The sequence below is a fragment of the Lactuca saligna genome, chromosome 9 (genome assembly GCF_052625555.1).
Source record: "Lactuca saligna cultivar CGN05327 chromosome 9, ASM5262555v1, whole genome shotgun sequence".
NCBI classification, from domain to species: Eukaryota; Viridiplantae; Streptophyta; class Magnoliopsida; order Asterales; family Asteraceae; genus Lactuca; species Lactuca saligna.
Window position 1 is genome coordinate 35,295,662 of NC_136425.1, and position 25,401 is coordinate 35,321,062.

At 34.7% G+C, this 25,401-nt stretch overlaps 3 protein-coding genes across 4 annotated transcripts; 1 reads left to right on the top strand and 2 right to left on the bottom strand.

Annotated features, from left to right (window-relative positions):
• The first annotated feature begins 1,171 nt into the window (after positions 1–1,171).
• On the top strand, positions 1,172–4,805 carry LOC145018306 (somatic embryogenesis receptor kinase 1-like). Of its 2 annotated transcripts, none has more exons than XM_078976203.1 (11): positions 1,172–1,698; positions 2,090–2,222; positions 2,298–2,369; positions 2,440–2,583; positions 2,672–2,743; positions 2,850–2,921; positions 3,020–3,132; positions 3,231–3,362; positions 3,441–3,782; positions 3,858–4,252; positions 4,331–4,805. In XM_078976203.1, exons 1-11 carry the CDS (start codon positions 1,602–1,604, stop codon positions 4,643–4,645), a joined length of 1,887 nt encoding a protein of 628 aa, XP_078832329.1. In that variant the 5' UTR covers positions 1,172–1,601; the 3' UTR covers positions 4,646–4,805. The 2 variants fall into 2 exon arrangements, with proteins under 2 accessions (XP_078832329.1, XP_078832330.1); XM_078976204.1 differs by having other exon boundaries at positions 3,234–3,362.
• A 97-nt stretch (positions 4,806–4,902) lies between these two features.
• LOC145018564 (transcription termination factor MTEF18, mitochondrial-like) lies at positions 4,903–6,354 on the bottom strand. Its single transcript, XM_078976443.1, has one exon. The coding sequence runs from the start codon at positions 6,309–6,311 to the stop codon at positions 5,172–5,174; it is 1,140 nt and encodes a 379-aa protein (XP_078832569.1). The 5' UTR covers positions 6,312–6,354; the 3' UTR covers positions 4,903–5,171.
• A 14,835-nt stretch (positions 6,355–21,189) lies between these two features.
• On the bottom strand, positions 21,190–22,338 carry LOC145016202 (transcription termination factor MTERF8, chloroplastic-like). The gene has a single exon (XM_078974593.1). It carries the CDS (start codon positions 22,336–22,338, stop codon positions 21,190–21,192), a length of 1,149 nt encoding a protein of 382 aa, XP_078830719.1.
• Positions 22,339–25,401: the final 3,063 nt, after the last annotated feature.

Sequence of the window (25,401 nt, forward strand, 5' to 3'; positions counted from 1 at the left end):
CCGTACATTTTTGTATTGTGGTAAAACCACGTTTACCTCTAGCATCCCAACGTAATTGGAAAAACTCATAATTACGTTCCAAATCTGAAGCTATACGTAAAAATAATTTTCTACTAATACGAAAACAGTCTTCGAATTTCGAAAGGTCATAAAGACTATTAGGAGCAAAATAACCACGTACCAAAAGTTCATGTGCCGCCTCTCGATCTCGATTGATATATTTTCTATGTTTCTTCTCGCGATGTGAAGTTTCGCCTCTCTGACGAATCACGTCTTGTGCCGCAGATAATAATGTGTGCAAAACCAAATTGTCATCAGAATCGTTATCCATTTTTTGGTTGAGTTTGTATGTTTGATTTGAAAGAATTTGTATGAATGTTTTAAATTTTTTTTGTATAAGTGGATGTATATATAGATAGAGAAAGTAAATTAAAGAAAAAAGATTTTTTTTTATTTAATAACCCAACGGTTGAAAAATTAAATAGCCAATCAATGTACGCGTCTTCGTCCGTCCTGGGAGCCAAGCCACGACCAACCCACTGAACCCAGGGGCGGTGTTCACGCGTGGAGAAACCCTCCACGTAAGCATTTCACGCGTGGAGATCTCTCCACTCCTGATAACCTTACCATTGACAAAAAAACAAATCATACTCTAGTAAATGACACACTTTTACCATTGATAAAAAAAACAAATCATACTCTTTACCCTTACAGCCTAAAAAAATTCAGACCTTATCAAAATATGAAACAATACTATGTTTTGTCATAATCTTTAAAATAATCGGGTCGAAAACTATCCATTTCAATTTAGTTTTGATGAATAAAGACACTTTAATTTTTTTTTAATCTATATAAGAAAATATGGTAAAGTGAAATATCTTATCTTAGGAGTAATAAAATCCCATTAATCCATCCCAGATCATTTTAACTGATATTAAAACCTTATTTTAAAGATTCTCAATCAGATTACAGTTATACGTCCCTGTTGTCATTTAAAGGTTCGGTCCATTTTTCACTCGTAAATTCAAAAAACAAAAATACACGTGTACCTACGGGGCAGCTAGGTAGTAGATACCGAGGCAGCGGTCAGCACTCTAGAAACTCGGGCAGCTCGGGCAGACAGCTCTCAAAAACTACGGCACACGCCCAAAAAGACATTAATCACTCTCTCTCTCTCTCTCTCTCTCTCTCTCTTTCTCTCTCTCATACACTGTGCATCGGTGCTGCAACCTAACTGAGCAGAGAGGTTTGGGGTGGGGATGCGTAGGGTAGAAACAAGCGAAAAGTTTGCAAAAAGGGGCACGTAAAGATACCACCCACCAGAACATTTCAAGTTTCTTTTTGGTTTTTCCTCTCCCACTCCCTTTTCCTAGAGATCCCTCTTTTGTTTCAGACCACTTGTCGTTTTTCTAGTTCGCAGTCGTGGAGATTTGAGGAATTTTGGGGTTTTGGGTTAGGGTTTTTGTGGGATCACTTGTTTTTTCATGTAATGCTGCATATAAATGTGTTCTATCTACATTTTTCAGATGAAATTTCAAGTTATATAACTGATAATCAGTAGGGAATGTCGTGTGTTTATCTGTATCTTGCCTAAATACGAAATGCGGAGAAATTCGGCGATGTCGTTTGTAGGAGGGTTGATAACAGTGGTTCTCGCTCTGATTCATCATGTTAAGCTCACGAATGCAAATGTGGAAGGTGAGATTTCGATTTGCATTATTGCATGTTTCCTATCGTTTTCTAAATTTAGGGGTTTTGTCAATTATAGATTTGACTAATCTATCTTTGAAATTGGGAATCTTCAGGACCGCTAAATTTAGTAATAAAATCAATTTGATCGAGATTTTGACGCATGTGTCACGCATTTCACTGTTCGATTGTTAATTTCACCATCATCTTAACTATTATATGATGAAGATGCATAATTTCTTATCTTTTACAGAAATCTGATACTCCAATTTCATAAATTTCCCAATTTTTTCTTCAAATGGTTAAGATTCATTAATAGCAATTTATAATCCTCTTTTATTACAATATCATCTTCATCGTTTCCAACCTTAATCACTAATTACCAATTCAAATCCTACAGGTGATGCTTTACACAGTTTAAGAACCAACTTAGAAGATCCCAATAGTGTTCTTCAAAGTTGGGATCCCACTCTTGTTAACCCCTGCACATGGTTTCATGTCACCTGTAATAACGATAACAGTGTCATACGAGTGTAAGTTCATCTATTTTCTATATATTTATCTCGCATAACATAAAATGAATCTTTGATTTTTTTTTTTTTTCTCAGAGATTTGGGAAATGCAGCTCTTTCTGGAACTTTAGTCCCGCAACTTGGTCTACTAAAGAATCTGCAGTACTTGTAAGTTAAATAATTGTTCTTTTTTACTCCATTAATAATCAATAATATTTCTTGAAATTGTTTTCTGCAGAGAACTTTACAGCAATAATTTAAGTGGACCAATTCCTAGTGACCTTGGAAATCTAACGAACTTAGTGAGCTTAGATTTGTATCTCAATGATTTTTCTGGCCCAATTCCAGTCACATTGGGCAAGCTCTCCAAGCTGCGGTTTCTGTAAGTATACTATTTTGTTAAATGTCTAAAATACCCTTCATTCACAAGTTGAATATCTAATGATTTTGTCTCTTTTCTGCAAGGATAGCCGACTCAACAACAACAGTTTGACCGGTCCAATTCCTATGCCATTGACCAATATCACATCCTTGCAAGTGCTGTAAGCATTTCCTCCCTCTCTCTTTCTGTTTCTGTGTGTTTATAACTTTATATACTTTTTACATTCTACATTTGTGTTTTATCTGTTGTCTGTTATCTGTTATCAGTGATCTGTCAAACAATCGTCTATCGGGACCTGTTCCAGATAGTGGCTCATTCTCACTTTTTACACCAATCAGGTTAGCTAACTAACTAACTCTAATTAATTAATCTAAATCAAGTTTAATTTTTTTAAACTTTTAAAAAACCACTACTTACATAATCCCTTGATTATCAGTTTTGCTAATAATCTGGATCTTTGTGGCCCGGTTACTGGACACCCATGTCCAGGTTCACCTCCGTTTTCACCACCACCACCATTCGTCCAACCACCGCCTATTGCCGCCCCAGGTGATTTAACTTTTTAATACTTATTATTATTATTTTTTTAAATTACATATATTTTGTTACTATATTTATTGCTTAAATATATTTCTGTTATATTTCAGTAGGAAAAAGTGCCACCGGAGCTATCGCCGGAGGGGTGGCAGTCGGGGCGGCGCTACTCTTTGCCGCCCCGGCCATCGCCTTTGCATGGTGGCGGCGTCGGAAGCCTCAAGAATACTTCTTTGACGTGCCCGGTTAGTAATTTTTGATTTGGTCTAACAAAAATTTTCGTTTATGACGATTTTAACCTTCGAGAATCTTCCTAATTACAGCCGAAGAAGACCCCGAAGTTCATTTGGGACAACTTAAAAGATTTTCTTTACGAGAATTACAAGTGGCAACCGATAGTTTCAGCAATAAAAACATATTGGGTAGGGGCGGTTTCGGAAAAGTCTACAAAGGTCGGTTAGCGGACGGCTCTTTGGTAGCTGTAAAACGCCTAAAAGAGGAACGGACGCCAGGTGGCGAGCTTCAATTCCAAACGGAAGTCGAAATGATTAGCATGGCGGTTCACCGTAACCTCCTTAGACTACGTGGCTTTTGCATGACACCAACCGAAAGATTACTAGTTTACCCCTACATGGCGAACGGTAGTGTTGCTTCGTGTCTACGAGGTAAGGGTATTTTCGTCATTCGGCATTTCTTGTTATATCACCGCGTTTCTTATGTAATTTTGTGAAAATTTATAGAACGGCCGCCGAATGAGCCGCCGTTGGATTGGCCGACACGTAAGCGGATTGCACTGGGGTCCGCGAGGGGGCTTTCGTATTTGCATGATCATTGTGACCCGAAGATTATACACCGTGATGTGAAAGCGGCTAATATTTTGTTGGATGAAGAGTTTGAAGCGGTTGTTGGTGATTTTGGTTTGGCGAAATTAATGGACTATAAAGATACGCATGTCACGACAGCTGTACGTGGGACAATTGGCCATATTGCCCCTGAGTATCTTTCAACCGGGAAATCATCGGAAAAAACCGATGTTTTCGGTTACGGGATTATGCTTTTGGAACTTATTACCGGTCAACGCGCGTTTGATCTTGCTCGGCTTGCCAATGACGACGACGTCATGTTACTTGATTGGGTATATATTTCTCAAAGTCTACTGTTCTGTCTGTTGTTTGCTGGCTGTTATCTGTAATCTGATTTGTTGTTGTGGTAGGTGAAAGGGCTATTGAAAGAGAAGAAATTGGAGATGTTAGTGGATCCGGATTTAGAGACGAATTATGTGGCGACGGAAGTGGAGCAGTTGATCCAGGTGGCGTTGCTATGTACACAAGGGTCACCGATGGACAGGCCGAAAATGTCGGATGTTGTACGGATGTTGGAAGGTGATGGGTTGGCGGAGAGATGGGATGAGTGGCAGAAGGTGGAGGTGCTCCGCCATGAACTTGATCTTATGCCGCTACCGAATTCTGATTGGATTCTTGACTCAACTGATAACTTGCATGCGGTTGAATTATCGGGCCCTAGGTGATGGAAATTGGAAAGAAATGGTCTTTTTTTGTTTGTTAGGGATCTTGATATGTTGTAATCCTGTTTTTATTTATTTGGTATGTATAACTAGTAACTAGTATAATCTATAATATAAGCTTCAATGTTATAAAAGGTTATATAATATAATTTGATTTTTATTCTCTCCAGATCTTGGAAGAAAGATGTAGAGATAACACCAAATGCCAAAAAGACAAAACCAAATAACGCGACATTAACCCTTATTAACAATTACATAAATTAGCCAACAAACCAAATATTATTTAAAAAAAGGAGATCATATCACTCATTTCAAATACAGATAATGGTTGAGCTCATGTTCTACAACAATTCTCGTATTCAGTATCACCTCCTACCCTACAAGAATGTCTAGTTTTCCTACAAGTAAATCGCTCATACATAAAAACTTGAAAGACATAAACAGTCACCAAGAATCTTGTAGCTCAATTACATGAATGTTCTTCAAAGTCGCTTTACCTTTTCAAGTAACAAAATTTTCGTTACCAAACTCAAGAAACTCTTTCAACATTATCAATGTAAGTTTCACAAATACCGGGTATATCATTCTCAAAACCCTTCAAAAATTCGAGAAACCTTACCTCAGAGTAAGTTGCAATTGTAATAAGAGATAACTTATCCTTCACCAACTTCTTCTCTTTCAAGATTTTCAACATAGTGTTCCTCGGTATAACCCTTTTATTCAAACTTAACGTGAAGAAAGTGTTGCAACTCAACAAGTATGCAGGTGTATACCCAAGTTCCTTCATGAAAAATTCCAACTTTTCACGAATGTTACCTTCGGATTTGTTCAAAACATAAGGTTGATTCCTAAACAACAAAGAAATCTCAGAATCAGACCAACCAAAACTCTTAAAGATTTTCATCCTTTTCTCCACCTCTGAATCACTAGACCATAACACTACACTTGCAGCATGGATAAAACTAGGTAACGCACGCGAAATTCCCAATTTCTCTTCTACATAACTCAGCCTACTTTGGAGCAGTTTTGGATCTGCCATGAGCTTTTCAGGGTTACCTAACATGAACTTCATGATTCTCTCGTTTGATAAACCAAATGTCTGCAACAGGGAGATGTTTGTTGATAGTCGTTTCATGGAAGAAGTTGTCACATACAACCATCTTGATTTGTTGATAACTTCAATCACCTTTTCATCACTACCCAATAACTTTTTAAGGAGATCGAGACCAGGCATGATTCGGGTATGTAGACCATACCCGAAAATCTCAGGGTTCTTCTTAATGAGACTAACAAGATCCGATCCGGATAACCCGAGTTCCTGAAAAACCTTGAGTTTGGGTTCTAGGGTTTTGCTGGCTTTGCAACTAAGGATTTTTGGAGCAAAAGAGATGATTTGTCTGATCTGGGAAAGGTCTAATCCGTAACTTTTTAAGAGATTAAGAACTGAATCGGAATTAATTGGGGATCTGAGATTGGTTAGTTTACCTTTGGAGGAGACGGCGACGGCGTCTTGTTTGGAGAAGTGGAGGGAATCGACTAGATAATCGACCATCAAAAGAGGTTTCCGATCGGCGGAGGTTTCATGAATGGGCGACAGTGAGGAGTAGCGAACAGCATGAGTTCGGAAGAAGGCGGAGAAGCGGAACATGGTGATGGTGGTATGTTTCATTTCAGCAGAAAATAGCGGGCATTATCAAATACTTCCAGAAAAATAAGCTGGCCTGTTAAAATTTAATTTTAAGGGCACCTTTTATTTGTATTTGGAAAAGGGAAAATTACTTGAAAATGTAATAATGTTTCAAAAACGTATAAAAAACACCATTATTTTTTTAGTGAAAAATACCATGTGATCTGGTATTATAGGTTAGCCGGTTAAAAGATTTATGAGAATAATTGTGCCATTACCCTTCGTTATTTCCCCCAAAATCAAGGGTTCTTTCCTTCTCCTTTGTTCGTTCATCCTTTCCACAGAATCACAATGGATTCCAACTTCACAATCGAAGTAAATCATACAGGTTCTTTTGTCCCCAAACCGATTGTGTGTTTCAATCCAGTAAAAATGGTTGTTAGCAATGTCGATTTCAGAAGCATGAGTTTCATGGAGTTCATCTTGTATGTGAAGAACTTGGTCAAGGATGAAACAATCAATGTGTACTATTGTCTTCACAACGTTCACTGAGAGATGGGTTAAGAGTCTTGGAAGATGGAAATGATTATGTTCGTTTCCTTGATGCTGGATATGAGAATGGGGGTATGATCAATTTGTACATTAATCACAGTCAATATCCAGTTATGGAGTGGATTGAAGAAGAGATAGCTGAAGATGGATCGATAGATGGTAATACGGATGATGATGATGATGCAGACTCTGAGCTTTCAGATGATGAGTTCGTGGAGCATGAGCTTGATGATGAAGTGATACAACTACAACCATCTAATGATCCTTTCATTAGAAGAAAATTTTTCAAGCCTCCAAGAGTTGTGGATGATGAGAAAGATGATAAGAAAGATGTCAAGAAAGATATTCATAAGTATCCAGTTCATGATCCTAACCAAAAATGGGATACAATGTTTCCAGTCTTAGGTATGAAATTTTGTGATCGTTATGAACTTAAGCATTTGTTAAGCAATTATGTTGTTGCTAATGGGTATAAATTTTGGTATAAAAAAACGATTCAACTAGATTATTAGTTAGATGTTGCAAATGTGAAGAGAAGTCTAAATGACCTTTTAGGCTGTGGGCAACTTGGATGAGTAAAGAAAGATCATTTCAGATTAAGTCCTTAATCTTTGAACATAATTGTAGTAGGGCCTTCAATTTAGGTTCAATGGTCACATATAGTTGGATTGGAAAACAGTTAATAGAAACTATAATAGATAATCCAAGAATAAGTTACTAGAAAATGGCAGCAGCAGTCCTTAGAGATTTTAATCTAAAAGTTAGTTTTGGTTAGTGTAGAAATGCCAAAAATTTTGCAATGGATGAGATAAAAAGGAGCTTAGTGGCACATTATGAAAACCTTAGGAGTTATGGTTTGGAGTTATTGAGGACTAATCCAGGTTCCATAGTGAAATTGGAGGTGGATTGTTAGATGCCATTTTATGCATCTTATATGGTAGTTTTTATCATCAATATTAGCATCATATTTTGTACATTTGCATGTCATTTATTTAAATAATATTCAACTCATGTCTTTCGTTAGAATTCCCGTACTGCTCATGTTTTTATGTCAATTTCAGATAGTTCGAGTGGAGCAGTGCTTTGGGAGCAGTTGGATGCGCGTTTGGAGCTTAAAATGGAGCTTGGGACTTATGGAGTATGTTGAGGAATGATTTTAAGATGTTTTGGTCAAGAAACATTCGATCGAATTGATCACACGGAGATAGAATATACAATCGAAAGTTAAAGGATGTTGCTGGCAGCTTTGACCCCCTGTTAGTATTTTGACCATATCTCGAGAACCGTAACTCCGATTGATGTGATTCCACATGATCTAAAAAGTAGGCGGAATTTTGGACGTCATAGGCACAACTTGCAATCGCAGGTTGTCTCCTTGCGATCGCAGGTTTGGTCGCAGGTTGCCTTCGAGGTTATTTTGTGCCCAAAATTCATCCGGAAGTGAAAAATGAAAACCTGCGATCGCAGGTTGTGTACATGCGATCGCAGGTTGGCCAAAAAGTTCCAGAATAGTATCCTACTTCATTAAAAAGGCACCAGACGTGTTTATTTCAAAACCTGCGATCGCAGGTGCGCCGTGTTTGCTGTTGGACGTATAAATAGACCTTATAACCTTCCAGTAACCTAAGTTGACAATGCCAGATGTATCAGACGATGAAAATACGATTTTGGAGGCGTTTCTTCTCTGATTTCAATGATTTCTGAAGATCTGAAGACTGTGGATCATCCCCTTCAAGTAGATTAGTAAAATTAGTTGTTTGATGTATCTTTTTATCTATTTTGATCATATTTTAGCCATGTTTGGCTAAACCCTAGTTTTCAGTTCTGCAAAGACAAGTACTTTTCATGTGATTGATCGTTAGATTTGGTTTTTAATTTGTGTTTCTATCTAGATTCTTCAATTTTGTTTTTAATGAATGTTTGATTTTGATTCTTGTTAGTTTGATCACCTAGCTAGGGTTTTATCATTCCAGTTAATCAGTTAATAGAATCCGTAATTGTTCTTGTAAACTGGTAAAAGTAACAAGTATCAGATTTGTTCCGTTTTGGGATTTAACTCTGGTATAAACTGTAAAAATCATATCTTTACGCTTCCGAGCCTGTGAGAAGTATTAGATATTGCTGGGAATTTTACATAGATTATAATGCAACTTTTCTGATTTAATTAAGAGCTTGTTTGATTAGACAGTAAAAAGTTAGGGTTAATTGAAGAGCTTGTTTTGATTAACTAATTTAGGTAAAAGAAAAATTACTAGAGCTTGTTAGTTTTTCTCAGTACCAACTTAGATAGAACACATCTCAAATAACCAAGTCAATATTTATTACATGATTAGGAAAGTCGCAGCAGAGCTGAAATCGTTTTTATTATTGATTTTCATTTAGTTTAATATCACTGCAATTCTAGTTTTTAGTTTAATTCAAAACCCCCTTTTTATATTTTTTTTTGTTTCTTGACTAGATTGTGTCTGATGCAAAAAGGCATTGACCATTAGGCTGTGTTTCTGAGGATTCGACCCTGCTTCCCTGTGCTAATTTTTAGTGCAACCAGCAGTGATAATTTATTTGCTTAATACGCATGCGACAACGTGTTAACATGGATATCATGCTTGATTCTACAGTCCATTTTTCTAAGATGTATATTTGCTTGAAGGCTGTGAAGGATGGTTGGATTGAGGGGTGTAGAAGAGTGATTGGTGTAGATGGATGTTTTTGAAGGGACTTTGTAGAGGTGAGGTACTTTCAGCTGTTGGTAAGGATGCTAATAACCAAATGTATCCTCTAGCCCAGGTTGTTGTACCAGTTGAAAATCAGGAAAATTGGAAATGGATTTTGGATCTATTACTTGAAGACATTGATATGGGACAAGGTAGAGGACTAACCATCATATCTGACCAACACAAGGTACTCAACTGTTTTTTTAATAATAATATTTCTATTTTATTTTTAATTTATAATGACATCAAAATGTTAGTTAATAGGGACCCATTGAAGCAGTTAAGGAAAGAGTGTTAGAATGTGAGCATAGACAATGTGCTAGGCATGTTTATGCCAACTTTAAGAAAAAAATTCTCAGGAGCTGAATACAGAAAACTTTTCTGGTTTGCTGCCAAGGCCACAACAACCACAAAATTTGAAGATATCATGAATGAGATCAAACTGATTGTCAGTAATGCCTATGAACACCTGATGGGAAAAAAAAACCCAAACACATGGTCTAGTGCATTTTTTAGGGAAGATAGTGGTAGTGATGCCATTGAAAATGGTGTATCAGAGTCATTTAGTGCAACTATTGTGGAAGCTAGAAAAAAACCAATAATAGCAATGTTGGAAGATATTAGAGTGTATGTCATGGAAATGATGTTTACTCAGAAAAGGAAGGGACTGAAGTGGAACTTGGAGATAGAGGTTATTTATACATTATATATATATATATATATATATATATATATATATATATATATATATATATATATATATATATATATAATACTAACTTATATGTTACAATTCTATAACAGGTTTTGGGGAGTAATTCCAGGTGGTATTCATCAATATGAGAGTAGATGGTTGAATGAGGTGTATGCAGTTGACTTAGATAAAAGAACCTGTGGATGTAGATCATGGCAGCTGACAGGTATACCATGTGTTCATGCTATTTCTGTAATCTTGTGCTTGAATGGGAACACAGAGGAGTATGTAGCAATTTGGTACACAACACAAATGTTTGGAAGTTGCTACAGGTATAATGTTAAGCCAATAAATGGACGTAAAATGTGGCCAGCAAAAGATATGAATACCATCTTACCACCAAAGCGTAGAACAATGCCTGGCAGACCAAAGATAAACAGGAGGAAATGCATTTCAGAAAGAAGTGACAGACACACTGTTAGCAAAGTTGGGACCACTTCTAAATGCAATTTATGTTCCCAACCAGGTTATAACAAGAGGAAATGCCCTCTGAAACAGCTTAATGCAGTAGATGATTCAGATCTCTTTGATTAGCATGAGCTATTTGAGGGTGAGGGACAGGGTCAAGGGAAAGGACGGGGAGAAGGACAGGGACAAGGCCATGGGGAAGCTGAGGATGTTGGAGTTGATTTAGAGGAGGAGGTCGAAGGTGATTCAGAGGAAGAAGTTGGAGGAGATTCAGAGGATGATTTAGAGGTGCAGGTTGAACAAGTGGTTGATGAAGAAGTGGTGAATCCTGGAAACCAGCATGTGGTTGCTCCAACTTTGAAAATGAGAAAGTGTGGTCCTTCTCAGAGGAACACAAAACTTAGGTTGAGGAGGAAAGTGGTGACCAAGGATGATACAGGGTGAAGTCTTGAAAATCCTCTCACACTCTAGGAGCGGTAATGGGGAGAACTTTTGTGAAGGGCATCTTTTCTTACCTTTTGTCTTCGTGATCTTTGTTTAGCTTTAGTGGAGGGAATCTTTTGGTAGGGAATCTTTTGTTGGGCACCTCTTTTGATGTCTTGCTTACATTTACGTCAAAAACTGATGAAGCTACTTAGCTACATGTGGTTAGGTGTAATGTGACTTTTGATAACTTGTTTATATTTAATGTAAGTGGTCCCACTTTGATAATGTATGTGGTTTATATTTATGGACAAGGATAGGGACAAGGCCAATCCAATATGTGGTCCAACTTTTTCCCAATATATAAACCAAGAATCATTAATTCCATTTCAATATACACAATAACTATTAATCAGGAATCATTAATTCCATTCATGTGTGAAGAATCAATATAAAGCAATAATCAATGATTCCATTCCATTCCAGGAATCACTGATTCCATTCCTGTGTGAAGAATCAATATTAACCAGGAATCATTAATTCCATTTCAATATACACAATGACAATTAATCAGGAATCATTAATTACATTCCCGTGTGAAGAATCAATATTAAGCATTAATCAATAATTCCATTCCATTTTAGAAATCGCTGATTCCATTCCAGTATGAGCACTCAACTATATTTACGAATCATTGGTCCCATTCCTTTATCAAAACTAAATTTATTTCCATAAAACATTGAATCAATTCCAATACAAGACTTTTAATTAACCAAACTTTCTAAATACATTATCAACGTCATTACATTACAATTTTCATTTCATTTCAACATAACATACATAAAAATCATAACAAAGAACAACAACACTGTAACACCCAAAGTTTGAAAAGCCAAGAAAAGAAAGAAAACCCCAATTTTAAGGGGAGACTCGGCGAGTCCAAGGAGGGACTCAGCGAGTCCGAGCGGGATCCGGGAGGTGCAAGCGACCGACTCGGCGAGTCGGCCAAAGTGACTCGGTGAGTCTGGTCTGAGCAAGGAAAACCCTAAATACGGGACTTGGAGCTTATTTAAACGTCTCATTCTCTCCCCCAGGGCTCCTTTACAGCCTCTCTAACACAAAACACTAAACCCTAGCCGCCATAATCGTTTTGGAGCAAGATCTACCCTTGGTGAAGCTTTTTGGAGCTTGAGAGAGAAGATAGTCATAGCGGAGCAAGAAGGGGGCCTTGGATCCAGAGTTGGTGGAACATTTATGAGCATTTAAAGGTAATAAATTGTTACCTTCCCTCTTTTGTTTAATAGATCAACCTTGGCTATGAGATTTGGGGCTTTTATGCCATGCATAAGAACTATTTCGAGTTAGAAGCCCAGATCTGAAGTTGCTACTTTCAGATCTGAGTGTATCTTGGCCTAGAAAGTCATTAAGCATCCTTTCTTGGGTTGATAGTGAAGCCTCTTTGTCTTAAACCCTAGTTTGGATTGTTTTAAGCCTAGATCTCTTGATCTACACGTAAAGTTTGCCACTTTACGTGAGGGATAGGCCTTAGAAGTATGGATCTATGAGTTGGAAGCCCTGTTTGGCTCGAAAAGCCACTGCATGGATTAAGGACTGAATAGACTCGGCGAGTACTTTGAGTGGACTCGGCGAGTAGTATGAAGATGGAGGCGAACTCGACGAGTTGGATGAACAACTCGGTGAGTCTGTTGAAGATTGCCTTGGACTCGGCGAGTCTGTTCTTGGACTCGGCGAGTCAAGTCGCGAAACCCCAAACCCTTCGAGTCAAGGCTCAGATTAGTGATTTGAGTGGGGACTCAGTGAGTTAGACAGTATAGAACTCGGAAATTAGTGAACTCGGCGAGTTAGTAGACTGACTCGGCGAGTAGGGTCAACATGGAAGGTTGACTTTGGCCAGGACTTTGACTTTGATCGGAGTTGAGTTAGTTGACTTTTAGAGGACTGTCAGGCTAAGTGTCGCTTTGTTATTGGTAGCTCGGAGAGTTAGAGGAGCAGCGTTTCAGACGGTGGTTGGTTAGCAGTCCGAGGGTTACCAGCAGAATTCAGCAGTTCAGGTGAGTTTCCTTCCAGTAGGAACGGGTCTAAGGCCACAATGCCGGCCCGTTCAGTTAGCAGTAGTTTCCGGACTTCGGTCCGATGAAGTAGTTAGTATGTTTGATGCCTTCGTGGCTCAGACAGGATTTATGTGTTATGTGTTCCGGGCTACGGCCCGATGCAGTATGCAACATATGTGTTCATGCTAGTTGATATGTTATGCTATGCTATGTTCAGTCAGTTTCCGGACTTCGGTCCGATGCAGGGGGCAAGGCCCCAGTTAGTCCGGACTTGGGTCCGATGCAGGGGACAAGGTCCCAGTCAGTTTCCGGACTTCAGTCCGATGCAGGGGGCAAGGCCCCAGTTAGTCCGGACCTCGGTCCGATGCAGTGGGTAAGGCCCAGTATGTGCTTTATATGTTATTGTATGGTATGTGGTAGTTTGGGGGAGCTCACTAAGCTTCGTGCTTACAGTTTCAGTTTTTGGTTTCAGGTACTCAGTTTTCAAAAGAGGAGCTCGGAAAGATTGCAGTGCACACACCATAGTCAGCTAGCATGGGATGTTTTACTCTGATAATAAGTTTGTATTTCGAATTAAAGCTACGAAATTATGTTATGATTTATGATACGGTTTTTATGAATCTAGTTTTAGTAATGTTTTAAAAAGAAAATTTTAGTCGTGATATTTGGGTCGTTACAAACACACAACATTTGAGATTCCAATATTTCCTAGTTAATTTATTGAAGTCTTTTCTGAAACTCATTGATTCTTTATCTGCCTTCACCTTATGTGTCCAAAAATTATTTTCCAATATTGATATCTTGACTTCAGTGTTGTCTTCTTTTATTAGTTCTTCATCTTGATCGACCCATTCCCAGAAAATCACATTTCTTCTTCTTCTTATCCTTCAATATACATAATAAATTAAGTATGAAGGAGAAGTAGATGATAGATGCTAGAACCACTTACTAGTAAGTTACGACATACTCTGAACTTTCTACCCGGATTATTAGTCGTAGTTGAGGTCCAAACTTGGGAAGACTTCTCACAGTGACAAGGGTGGGCATAATTAATTGTGCTCCTACTCTTGGAAATGTTCGAATTTGACTTAGAATAATTTGATGAACTTGAAGATGTCATAGGAGCCAAAGGAGATGAAGAAGGGGGATGAAGATGGAACCCTAATTTGATGAATGAAGGTTATTAAAGCATGTTCAATAGTTGACCTGAGGTAACCGGTTACTTGAGGTCACTCTAAAAGGTTATTTGTATTTTGTTGGTATTTTTTGTACAAAATTTTCATTTTAATGGTATTTTTTTCACTAAAAAAAGAATAATGGTGTTTTTGTACGTTTTTGAAACATTATTACATTTTTAAGTCATTTTCCCATTGGAAGAAGGGGGAACATTATAAACAAAAAAACAAACTAAACCTGAATTGATCAACAAAACCCTGGTTTGATTCCCAATTTTCCAAGCAATAAGTATAGGCTTAGTTGTGGTTTTATAAAAAACCGAACTAATAGCCTTATATTTAACTATAAGTTATAAATTATTGATAAATATATAAAGTCTAAACGGGATTTAAAAACTATAAATTATAGAAAAATAAATAAAATACAAACCCAATTTTAAAATATTTAAAAATCCACTAGGTAATAATAAAATATAATGTTCTTTTTTTCTTTCTCTTAATCGTTTCCTTCTCATCCCACATCCATTTGTATTGTTATTTGAACCAAATTTATCCATAGTCTCTTTGAACTAACATGTGAGCTAAAAGATTTAATTATTCATTTTTATATACATATAAGGCCCGACTTTACATGTATACAAAGTAAGCAAGGGCTTAGGACCCCTAAACCCAAAAGTCCATTAATTAATTTTGGTGTTGATTTCGGATTCTCTCGCCCGACGCAGTCATACACGAATGCACGATTAAAACTGAGATACTCTTCTGCCAAGTGATTGTTCTTCTCGTGAAGTCGTGATCTCGTCTTTTCCATTCTTCTTTTTCCCGGCGGCTCTCTGTGATGTGTGATCATTTGGATTCTTCAAAAAAAAAAAAAAAAAAATCAATTCTTGAATATTGATTGTTCAAGAAATCGATTCTTGGATCTTGATTGTTCAAACGGTATTGTTCTTCCTCTTTGATTCTATGTCAATTTAAAAATCAAGCTCCATTGATGATTCTTCTTTCATGATTAGACTATCGTCTATCTATTAGGGGTATTTTTTTTTTAATCTTCATTGTGTGAAGTTTGATTTTAGAATAGGTTTGGATTTTGGAATCAGCCAAATCAAGTTTGGACTTTGGATATTGGAAGGAACAATTTTGCCATTTTGGTTGGAACAAATTTTAGTTTTGCAATTCCATTTTGCCATTTTGGTTGGAACAAATTTTAGTTTTGCAATTCCATATTTCCATCTCAGTTTTGTCAATGGGTCAAGCCATCAAGGTCAAGGTTGTTGAAAACTCATTTTGCCAAGTAGGTATTTTCTATCTATAAATCTATAATCCATTACTATTTACTTTTTGTTTACTTTTTATTGTCTTGGTGATAGTTATTGTTAATTAAATTATCAATAATCATCTCTAAAAGAAAATATGAATCTGGGGCATTAAACGAGGGGGATTTATAACATAAAGTATAGTAAATGTTAAAGGGCCCCAAATTTTTGGTTTTAAGCCTCCAAACTGGTTGAACCGGTCCTGATACATGTGTGACTTAAGGTGACATTTTGTTTAAGTTTGACAACAAGTATAAGCTTTAGAGACATGACGAACTTTCTAGAACATTGTTAAAAACCCTCTGAAGTTCATTGTCAAACACATCATAGTCTACTCTAGACATTATAATAGTAACCATAAGTATACAAAATGAGCAAAAATGTTAGTATTTTTATATAGTATGTGCTAGCTGGGATGTTAATCACTTTGCACAAACATTGTATTTTTATATGTCGAGTAGTAGTCTGGTTTGATTGTTTGTCTTTTACTTACTTATTTTTATAAGTATTTTATTTACTAGACCGTCAAAACGAGGGAATCACAATTATCAAAGTTAACACCTTCGGATGGAACGTCAAATGAGCGAATCACAATTCTCATGGTTAATACCTTCGTGTAGACAACTCTATAACCAATACCCCATATTTTTTAGTAGTTCTCGAGACGATTTTGGATACGAATTAGACTCTGAAGAATACATAGTTCAATCCAGATACGAAGAGAATGTTAATATAATACAAACACAAGTTAATCATAAAAATAATAAAAAGAGGTTAGTGATTCAAATTTTGAAAAGAAAAAAAAGCACCGATATAGTTGATCATAAAAAATCAAAATTAATGAAAAAGAGGTAAGCTTATAATACTATTCGACTATCTTTTCAATATTTATTACAAATCACTATATATTGTACAAAAAAATCCAAAGTTATTATTTTCCATTTTTATATGTATAACATACTTTTTTTATTTATGAAAATGACAATTCTTTGCAAAAAAAATCAGGAAATAAAAAACCGAGAATTTCTTCTTTCCAAAAAGCATGGATGAATGATAAAAGATTGTGAAAATAAATTCTAATTTCTTTTCGTTGGTGTCAGTGGTGTCTTGCTGGTTTTTGTAGTACTTAGGGAGGGGTGTGTTAGACGTGTCAAACCCAACAAATAAATGGTACAAATGACTCCTTAAACACTACTACTATGCACTAATAATGTAGTACAAGGTAAGTAGGGTTGATCCACAGAGATACGTGACAAGTGTTTATACCTTTTTGCGTAAGGTACAAAAATGGTCACAGAATGGGGGAAATTTATAAGCAATGATTTAAACTATAAAATAAATCAATAAGTAAATGATTGATTTAATGAAGTAGATTCAAGATTTGTAAGGACTCCAACTCCATGCAAGACAAATTAGCAATGTGATTCCAAGAAAGAAATGATATTTGTTCAATTCTATCTAAATTGGTACATAGAAATGCTAACAAGATCTAGCACCTCCCATTCACCACATTGATTAACCAAAATAAGCTCTTTGATTAATCCTAACCTTACTAATCTAATCTAAACAAGCTCTTAGAAATAGGTTGAAAGATTGCATTAAACTTTATGTGAATGTTCCCAACAACACTCAATACTCTTCATAAGCTCGGGAGCATAAGAATGTGTGAACAAGATTTACACTAAATTCATTCAATAGAAATTAGTTTAGTGCTTGTTACCTAGTCCAATTTACAAAACAATTACGGATTTTGCAATTAGATAACTTGAATGATCTAACCCTAATTCAAATGGCCAATAAGAATCACAATTAGAATCAAACATTCGATTGAAAGAAAATCAAATTCACTAGATAGAAAATTGAAAGAAAACATCAAGTCATATGATTGAAATCACATCTAGAAGTCAAAACATAAAGTTGGAGAAAAAAAATATATTACCTAACATTAGCTTCGATTCGATTTCTTTCGGTTTTTACATTCCTAAAAATGAAACCGAACCAAAGTTTTCAGTTTTTAAAAAACTACAAACCTAAACAGTTGGTTTTTGTTTTAGTTTTGGTTTTTTTCTTTTTTGTTTGAAAGTTTGTGATTTCGATTTGCTCACCCCTACTGCTAGTTGATAGCTAAAAAGCTAGTTGTTGGCTGAAAAACTAACTGCTAGCTTATTAGTCAAGTGCTAAAAAATGACATTTTGTAAAAATACCAGATAAGCTAGCTGAAAGATATACAATTATATAAAAGAGCATTTAGAAGAATATATCTTTTTTATAATTAATTAAAGGTAAGTTTAGAAATTTTTAAAAAAGCTTCTAGAAGCTAGTCCATATAGCTTTTTATAAATCTAGTATATATAGCTTTTTATTAATCTAGTTTATTGTAATTTAGTGTTTGATAAAACCATAAGAGTAAATTACACGAGTGGTCCCTATATTTTGGGGTAATTTGCGCGTTTGATCCCTAACTTATTTTTTTAACTCGGAAGGTCCATATTATTTGTTTTTATTACGCATTTGGTCCCTAATGTTAGTTTTTGTTACGCGTTTGGTCATTGTCTTACCTAAAAAGACTACTATTTAAATAAGAAAAAATGATGGGGTAGGTAAGGTAAGGTGAAGGGGTGGGGTTGGGGGTGTGTTTATTTAAATAAATTAAAAAATCAAGGGCAAAATAGTCCTTTTATGTAAGACATGGACCAAACGCGTAAGAAAAACAAACAGTAGGGACCTTTCGAGTTAAAAAAATAAATTAGGGACCAGCCCAAATTACCCTAAAAAGTAGTTTATCATAGTTTATAAAGTAACTTATGTTAGTTTTAAATAACTTGGGTAAATTACACGAATCTTCCCTCGTGCAGGTGCTGAAAGACACGTTTAGTCCCTATTTTCAAAAATTAACTCAGATGGTCCCTCGTTTGGTTTAAATGTACATGTTTTATCCCTAAAAGATGATTTTATTGCAGGTTTAGTCCATACCATATTTAAAATGACTATAATGCCCCTGTGTATTTTTTTTCCAATTAATCTAATATTATTTATCATTTAAAAAAGGAAATTGGGCACACCCTCACCCACCCTCACATCTCTGCCTTCTCTTTTCTTTCAATATTGTAGAACCCACCGGCAAAATCATATGATTTTGGCAAGCTTCAAGATACCCATGAAGTCGATATGCACCTTAAAAGCTACCATGGATCTTAAATCAGACACCATAAGAGCAAGGTTACCTCCTCTCGATCTGATTTTTTGATGGGGTGAAGCCATCGACAAAAAGATATAAATAATAGTCGATCTCTTTCCTTCATCTCCGTTCGTAATGTAGAGCCGTCACACTCGTTCTTAATTCTCTATTCGAATCAGAGGAGAAGGCGTTATAATCGGAGGCGGAAGCGGACACTATCTCCGGCGCCATGGTTATACAAGGTTGCATATTGGTTGAAACCCGTTTTGGATGTCTTTTACATCTGGATTTCTGGATGCTCCATGTAAGGATATCATACAAACCATAAGTCTAACTGAATGGAAAGCATATAGGGATGATTGATGAAGAAGACGGGTGTAAGGTTAAGATCGAGGAAAAAGTTGTCGGCATATGTTTAGATTGATCTCCTTCTTCACATATGTTCAGATCAATTTCCGCCTAGCGTTTCAAATCAAGGAAGAAGCCAGGTGCAAGGTTTTCAGATTATGAGTTAGTTGGAGGAGGACATGGTAGTGATAGGTGGTGGTGTCAAAGGTGCTAGCAGTGATGGGTGGTGTTGGGTAATATGTGGAAAATCTTGAGATACGGAAACTCAAATGGTTCCATTTCCAAATCTGAAACTTGTGAGACGTAAGTACAAGATGAGAATAGAGGAAACAGGAGAAGAGAGCAAAATAGAGACTGAACTTGGCCGGTGTCTTGGATTCAATCTCCTCTGTATGAAACCGGAAATGTACAGGAGTTTCTGAAGGAGTTGCCAGAGCATTGAAGTCGGTCGTTGTGGGTGGTGACGAGAGATATGAAATGTACTAAAGAAGAAGAAGGGGAAGGGGAGATGAGTGATTAAATGTACCAGTCCATTTCTTTTTTTAAATGCAATAATATTTATTTTGTATAATAAACAAATCAACAAATAACAATTAAATAGAAAATAAATCAAAAAAAATAAATAAGGGTAAAATGATCTTTTTATGTGCGGAAGGACTAAGCAAGCAAGGAAAAACAAAACAATGAACGATCCAAGTTAGTTTTTGAAAATAGAAACTAAACATGTTTTCTGATATGTACACGAGGGATGATTTATGTAATTTACCCAGATAACTTATTGACAAACTAGCTTATAAGTTAAAAACTAACGTTTCAGCTAATTTGCCAAAAAGGGCCTAACATTGTGTTTGTCACAACACAACTAACTTATTTTTCAAACTTTTTAAAATTGTCGTGTTTGACAAGTCGAAAAGTAGCTTATAAGCTACATTTCTAAAAAAACTACTTAGATTAGTATTTTAGAAACTTTTCTAAAATATTCCAAATATGCCCTTAAATAAATATAAAACACAAATTCTTCTATATGCTTTTTTATATCATCTTATATTTTACAACTAGGTTACCAAACGTCATCTTGGTTGACATATAAACCAGCACTTAGTTAACTTTTAGCTAATATGTCTAGCATGACCTAAGTCTTCATTGCATGTATTTTAATTTTCAAATTACAAATTAATCGATATTTTAATTTTGCAAAATAAACTTACAAAATTAAGTTATTTTTAAACAATTTAATTTTGAAATTAAAAGTGTATGATATAACAATATACCATATAGAAGTCGAATCAAATTATATCAAATTGAAAGTTATACAATCTTCTTTAGCCGTTTTATAATTGAGTGGTTTTTTGGAAGTTTAGAACTTTTGCTTGCATATTTGGATGCTCTTCTATATATTATCCGTTTAACTAAATATTCACCATGTTTACATATATGAAATACTTCTTTTGCACATTTTGACTTTTTGAGTCATTCATATATTTTAAGATAGTGTTTGGTCGATGAATTTGACCAAGGAAATAAATGGTTCAGTGAAAAAATATGCGTGATTTGCCTATGGAAGGAAAAGCTACATTCCTTAACTCCTTTCATTTTGTCAAATATCAATCCTATTTTTCTTTTTTTTTTTTTAATTTCAACATACAATGGAACGAAATATTGCAATAGGATTAATGTCATAATTGGACTATTTAAAACTGTTCAAAAAACACATACGAACTGTACAATTGATCTCATAAGATAATTTATTGTTACATTTGGTTCAAAAAAACAAACTATGGAACAAGTTAGTTATTTCATTGATTCCAATATATCACCAAATGCTTCTAAACAAATGACAAATTATTAATAGCAAAACAGAGTTTAAAACTAACAAAATCACTTCTTATGTTTATGTATCATTCTTTCTATTCTATAGTGGTTTCACGAACCACCCTCAATAAGGTTGACTTTTAGTCAATGGAGCTTTAAACAACTAAATCATTCAACTACTTTCGAATTCTTCAATCTATTCTTATATATTTCACATAAACCAGGTATGTGAGTCTCAAAGTTCTTCAAGAAACCAAGAAACTTCGACTCAGAATAGTTAACAAGTGTACTAAGAGACAATGACTCTTTCACCAGTTCCTTCTTTTTCAAGATTTTGATAATTTCAATCCTTGGTTTCATTCGTTTCTCTAAACTCAATGTCCAGAAAGATGTGGAACCCATCAAGTATGATGGAGTATAATTAAGTTCCTTCATGAAATAGTTCAATTTATCAACAATGTAAGCTTCTGATTTGTTCAAACAGTAAGGTTGAGACTTGAGCAATCTACCTATTTCCAAATCAGACCAACCAAATCTCCTAAAAACTTGTAGATTCGTCTCAATTTCTGATTCACTACGATACATTACAGCAACCAATGCGTGAATCAATAGAGGTGAATCACGAGAAATACCTAATTTTTGTTCAAGATATTGCAGCTTGCTTTCGATCAATTCTGGTGTCTGCTTCATACGTTGAGGATCAGTGACTAAAAGCTTCAAGATTTTTTCATCGGAGAGACCGTATTTTTTCAGCAATGATATATTTGCCGATATTCTTCTGAGAGACGAGTTGGGTAACAGCATCCACTTTGATCTGTTAATCATTTTAACCACTTTCTCATCACATCCGAGTAAATTTCGAAGATAATCAACAGTAGGAATGATTTGGGTATGTAATCCCCTGGAGAAAATAAGAGGATTCCTCTTAACCAGCTTCACGAGATCTGGCCCTAGTAACCCTAGTTCCGTGAAAACCTTTAGTTTCGGTTCTAGGGTTTTGTTAGGTTTGACTGTAAGAATTCTGGGAGCCATTGAGACGATGTCTCTGATCTGGACGTTGTTTAAGCCGTATTCTTTGAAGATGTTAACAACTAAATTAGAATTGGTTGTGGATTTGAGATGAGGTACCTCTGAATAAACAGCAATGGCGTCGTCTTCATGGAATCCGAGAGAATCGATTAGGTAATTTAAAAAGGGATTTGTAGATACGATTTCTGTGATTTTTGTAGACGATGAGGAGGATGAAAAGGAAGTAATCGAGAAGTGGAAATGTGATCTCAGGAAGAAGTAAGGAATTGTTCGATAGATTTTGAACATCTTTCAACATCCCAAACCCAAAAGTGTGAGTGAGAACTGGGAAAACGGCTAATTGTGTCTGCCGAAATGGTCTTGTCCCCTTTTCGATCCATTGTGGTTGGATTGCTTTTGAAAACAAGTTATTAACTTCGTTCACTTCTTAAAAAGTCACTAAATTAAAAATGCCATGAGGTAATTGGTTGATTTTTTTATAGGTTAATAAGTTGGGAATATGATTTATGAAGGTAATTAACTTTTCGGTATGTTCACATCTGGGTAACTATCTTTTTTTTTACACATTTAGGTAATAAACTTGTTGGAAATGTTCACATATAACCATTATGACCTGCTATAGCAGGTTAAATCCTAGATGTAAACGTTTTCAACAAGTTCATTACCTAGATGTGTACAAAAAAAATAGTTACCTAAATATGAACAAAACGAAAAGTAAAAAATAAATTACACGAATGGTCCCTATGGTTTAGAGTAATTTGTGTTTTTGGTCCCTAACTTATTTTTTTTTAAACTTGGATGGTCCTTATTGTTTATTTTTGTTGCGCGTTTGGTTCCTGTCTTACCTAACGAGACTATTGTGCCTTATTAATTTATTTTTTAATTAATTTTTTTATTTATCTATTTATTTTTTGTATATTTAAAAAAATTAATAGACCACCCTACTGTTTATTTTTTTAATTAATTTATTTTTTTAACTCGGAAGGGCTTTACTGTTTATTTTTGTTACGCGTTTGGTTTATGTCTTACCTAAAAAGATTATTTTTCCCTTATTAATTGTTTTTAATTAATTTTCTTATTTATATATTTATTTTTTATATATTTAAAAAAATTAATATACTCCACATATCTGTATCTCCTCACCGTAATCCTGAAATCACATTTGAAAATTTTAATTTGAGTCTTACCGGTCACCTTCTCATCTCTTATCCTCCCCAACTTCTATTTTTTTCCATCTTTAGTAACATCGACGTCTTCACCATCCTTCTTTTTTTGGTACTTCAACTCTAGCGAACCAACACCATAACCTACAGTCTCTTCATCATTAGTGGGTTGTGGTATTGATTCGACAGAGTTAAAGGACCGAAAAAAGAAGTGACGATGAAGACGTCGATATCACTAAAAATGGAAAATAAGTAGAAGCTGAGAAGGATGAGAGACGGGATGGTGAGGAGATACATATATGCGGGGTCTACTATTTTTTCTTAAATACATAAAGTATAAGTACATAAACAAGAAAATTATTTAAAAAAATAAATTAATAAGGGCATAATAGTCTTTTTAGGTAAGACATAGACCAAGCTCGTAACAAAATTAAACAGTAGGGACTATCCGAGTTAAAAAAATAAATTAATTAAAAAATAAATAGTATGGATCATTCGAGTAGATACAAATATGTGTGGTCTATTAATTTTTTTTAAATATGTAAAAAATAAATACATAAATAAGAAAATTAATTAAAAAATAAATTAATAAGGGCACAATAATCTTTTTAGGTAAGATAGGGACCAAACGCGCAACAAAAATAAATAGTATGGACCATCCAAGTTAAAAAAATAAGTTAGGGACCAAAAATACAAATTCCCCCAAACTACAGGGACCATTCGTGTAATTTAATTTTTACTTTTCGTTTTGTTCATATTTGGGTAACTATTTTTTTTTACACATCTAGGTAACGAACTTGTTGAAAGCGTTTACATCTAGGATTTAACCTGCTATAGCAGGTCATAATGGTTATATGTGAACACTTCCAACAAGTTTGTTACCCAAATGTGTACAAAAAAAAGGATAGTTACCCAAATGTGAACATACCGAAAAGTTAATTACCTTGGTAAGCCATATTCCCTTAATAAGTTAAAGAGAAAATGGGATGATTGAAAAGTATTTCTAAAAACAATTTTTTTCATAAGACCGTCTCAAGGGTGTGTTTAGGATTGCTTTTATGAGTTAAAAGTCCTTTTGTAAAAAGAACTTTTTATAAAAGAATTTTTTCTAGAAGAAGGTATTTAAAATGTGTTTGGATGGATTTTTAAGACTTTTAAGAGATAAAAGTCAAAAGTTACAAAAACATGGAATTTCATGATTTTTTAAAAGGTTTCTTTTTAGGCATGACTAAAAGTTAATTTAAAAAGACTTTTGTATTTTGCCAAACATCTTTTGAACTTTTTAGAAAAGTTAAAAGTCCAAAAGTTGTTTTAAAAACAAAGCCAAACACCCCCCAAATACCGGCCATAAAGGGTCTCATGGTTGACGGTCGTTGATGTGGTCCGTACACACCACCAAAACCATTTGGGGTCAACAGTTTTCGTGGTAGGGAAGATGAATGACAATAACGAATTATTAAAATTAAAGTTAATGTGTTTTTTTTTTTTTTTTATAAATTTAAACAAATAATTTAGATAAATAAAATTTTAAAACTAAAAGTACAGTCAATTAATAAAATTGATATGCATTTATTATAATTATTACATTTAAATATTACGTATGATTTAATAAATAAAAAACCATAAAATATCATGTGGAGAAAATTTAATTGAAAATAACAACGAAATGCTATATGACTAATATAATGAGAGTGTCGATAAAAAAAATTCATTTATTAAAATAGATATTTCATTTTTTAACCATTTATAATACTTATTTTGGCATTCACAAAAGTTTATATAAGCAATAATTAAACTTTTTTATTTGCCAAGAAGTTTGCTTTTATAATTTGATTAATAGTTTTTGATAATTTTTTTTGTTGGTTTTATCTTTTAGCTTTTTAAGAGGATGGGGAAAAAAATCATTCATGACCTTTAAGTTTTATTTTAAACAAAAATAAATCCAAAAACTAATTCAAATAGCTTTTAATTTTTCAAAGCTTTTAGTTTTGAGTAGTTTTTATTTAATTGTACACATTTAAAAACTACCAACTAATTTTACAAAATACTATGCTCAAATAAAAAGTATAACTCCTATAACTATAATTTGTATCCCCGTGAATATGTACTTGAAAAAAAAAAAAGGAAGGCGAAAAACATTCATTGCAAAGATTGAGATAATCTTACAAAACTTTGACAAAAATGAATT

Coding starts and splice junctions, on each gene's coding strand:
- LOC145018564 (XM_078976443.1), bottom strand. CDS start 6,311: ATGAAACATACCACCATCACCATGTTCCGCTTCTCCGCCTTCTTCCGA.
- LOC145018306 (XM_078976203.1), top strand. CDS start 1,602: ATGCGGAGAAATTCGGCGATGTCGTTTGTAGGAGGGTTGATAACAGTG. Junction 1,699..2,089: donor CACGAATGCAAATGTGGAAG/GTGAGATTTCGA, acceptor CAAATCCTACAG/GTGATGCTTTACACAGTTTA. Junction 4,253..4,330: donor ACGTCATGTTACTTGATTGG/GTATATATTTCT, acceptor TTGTTGTGGTAG/GTGAAAGGGCTATTGAAAGA.
- LOC145016202 (XM_078974593.1), bottom strand. CDS start 22,338: ATGTTCAAAATCTATCGAACAATTCCTTACTTCTTCCTGAGATCACAT.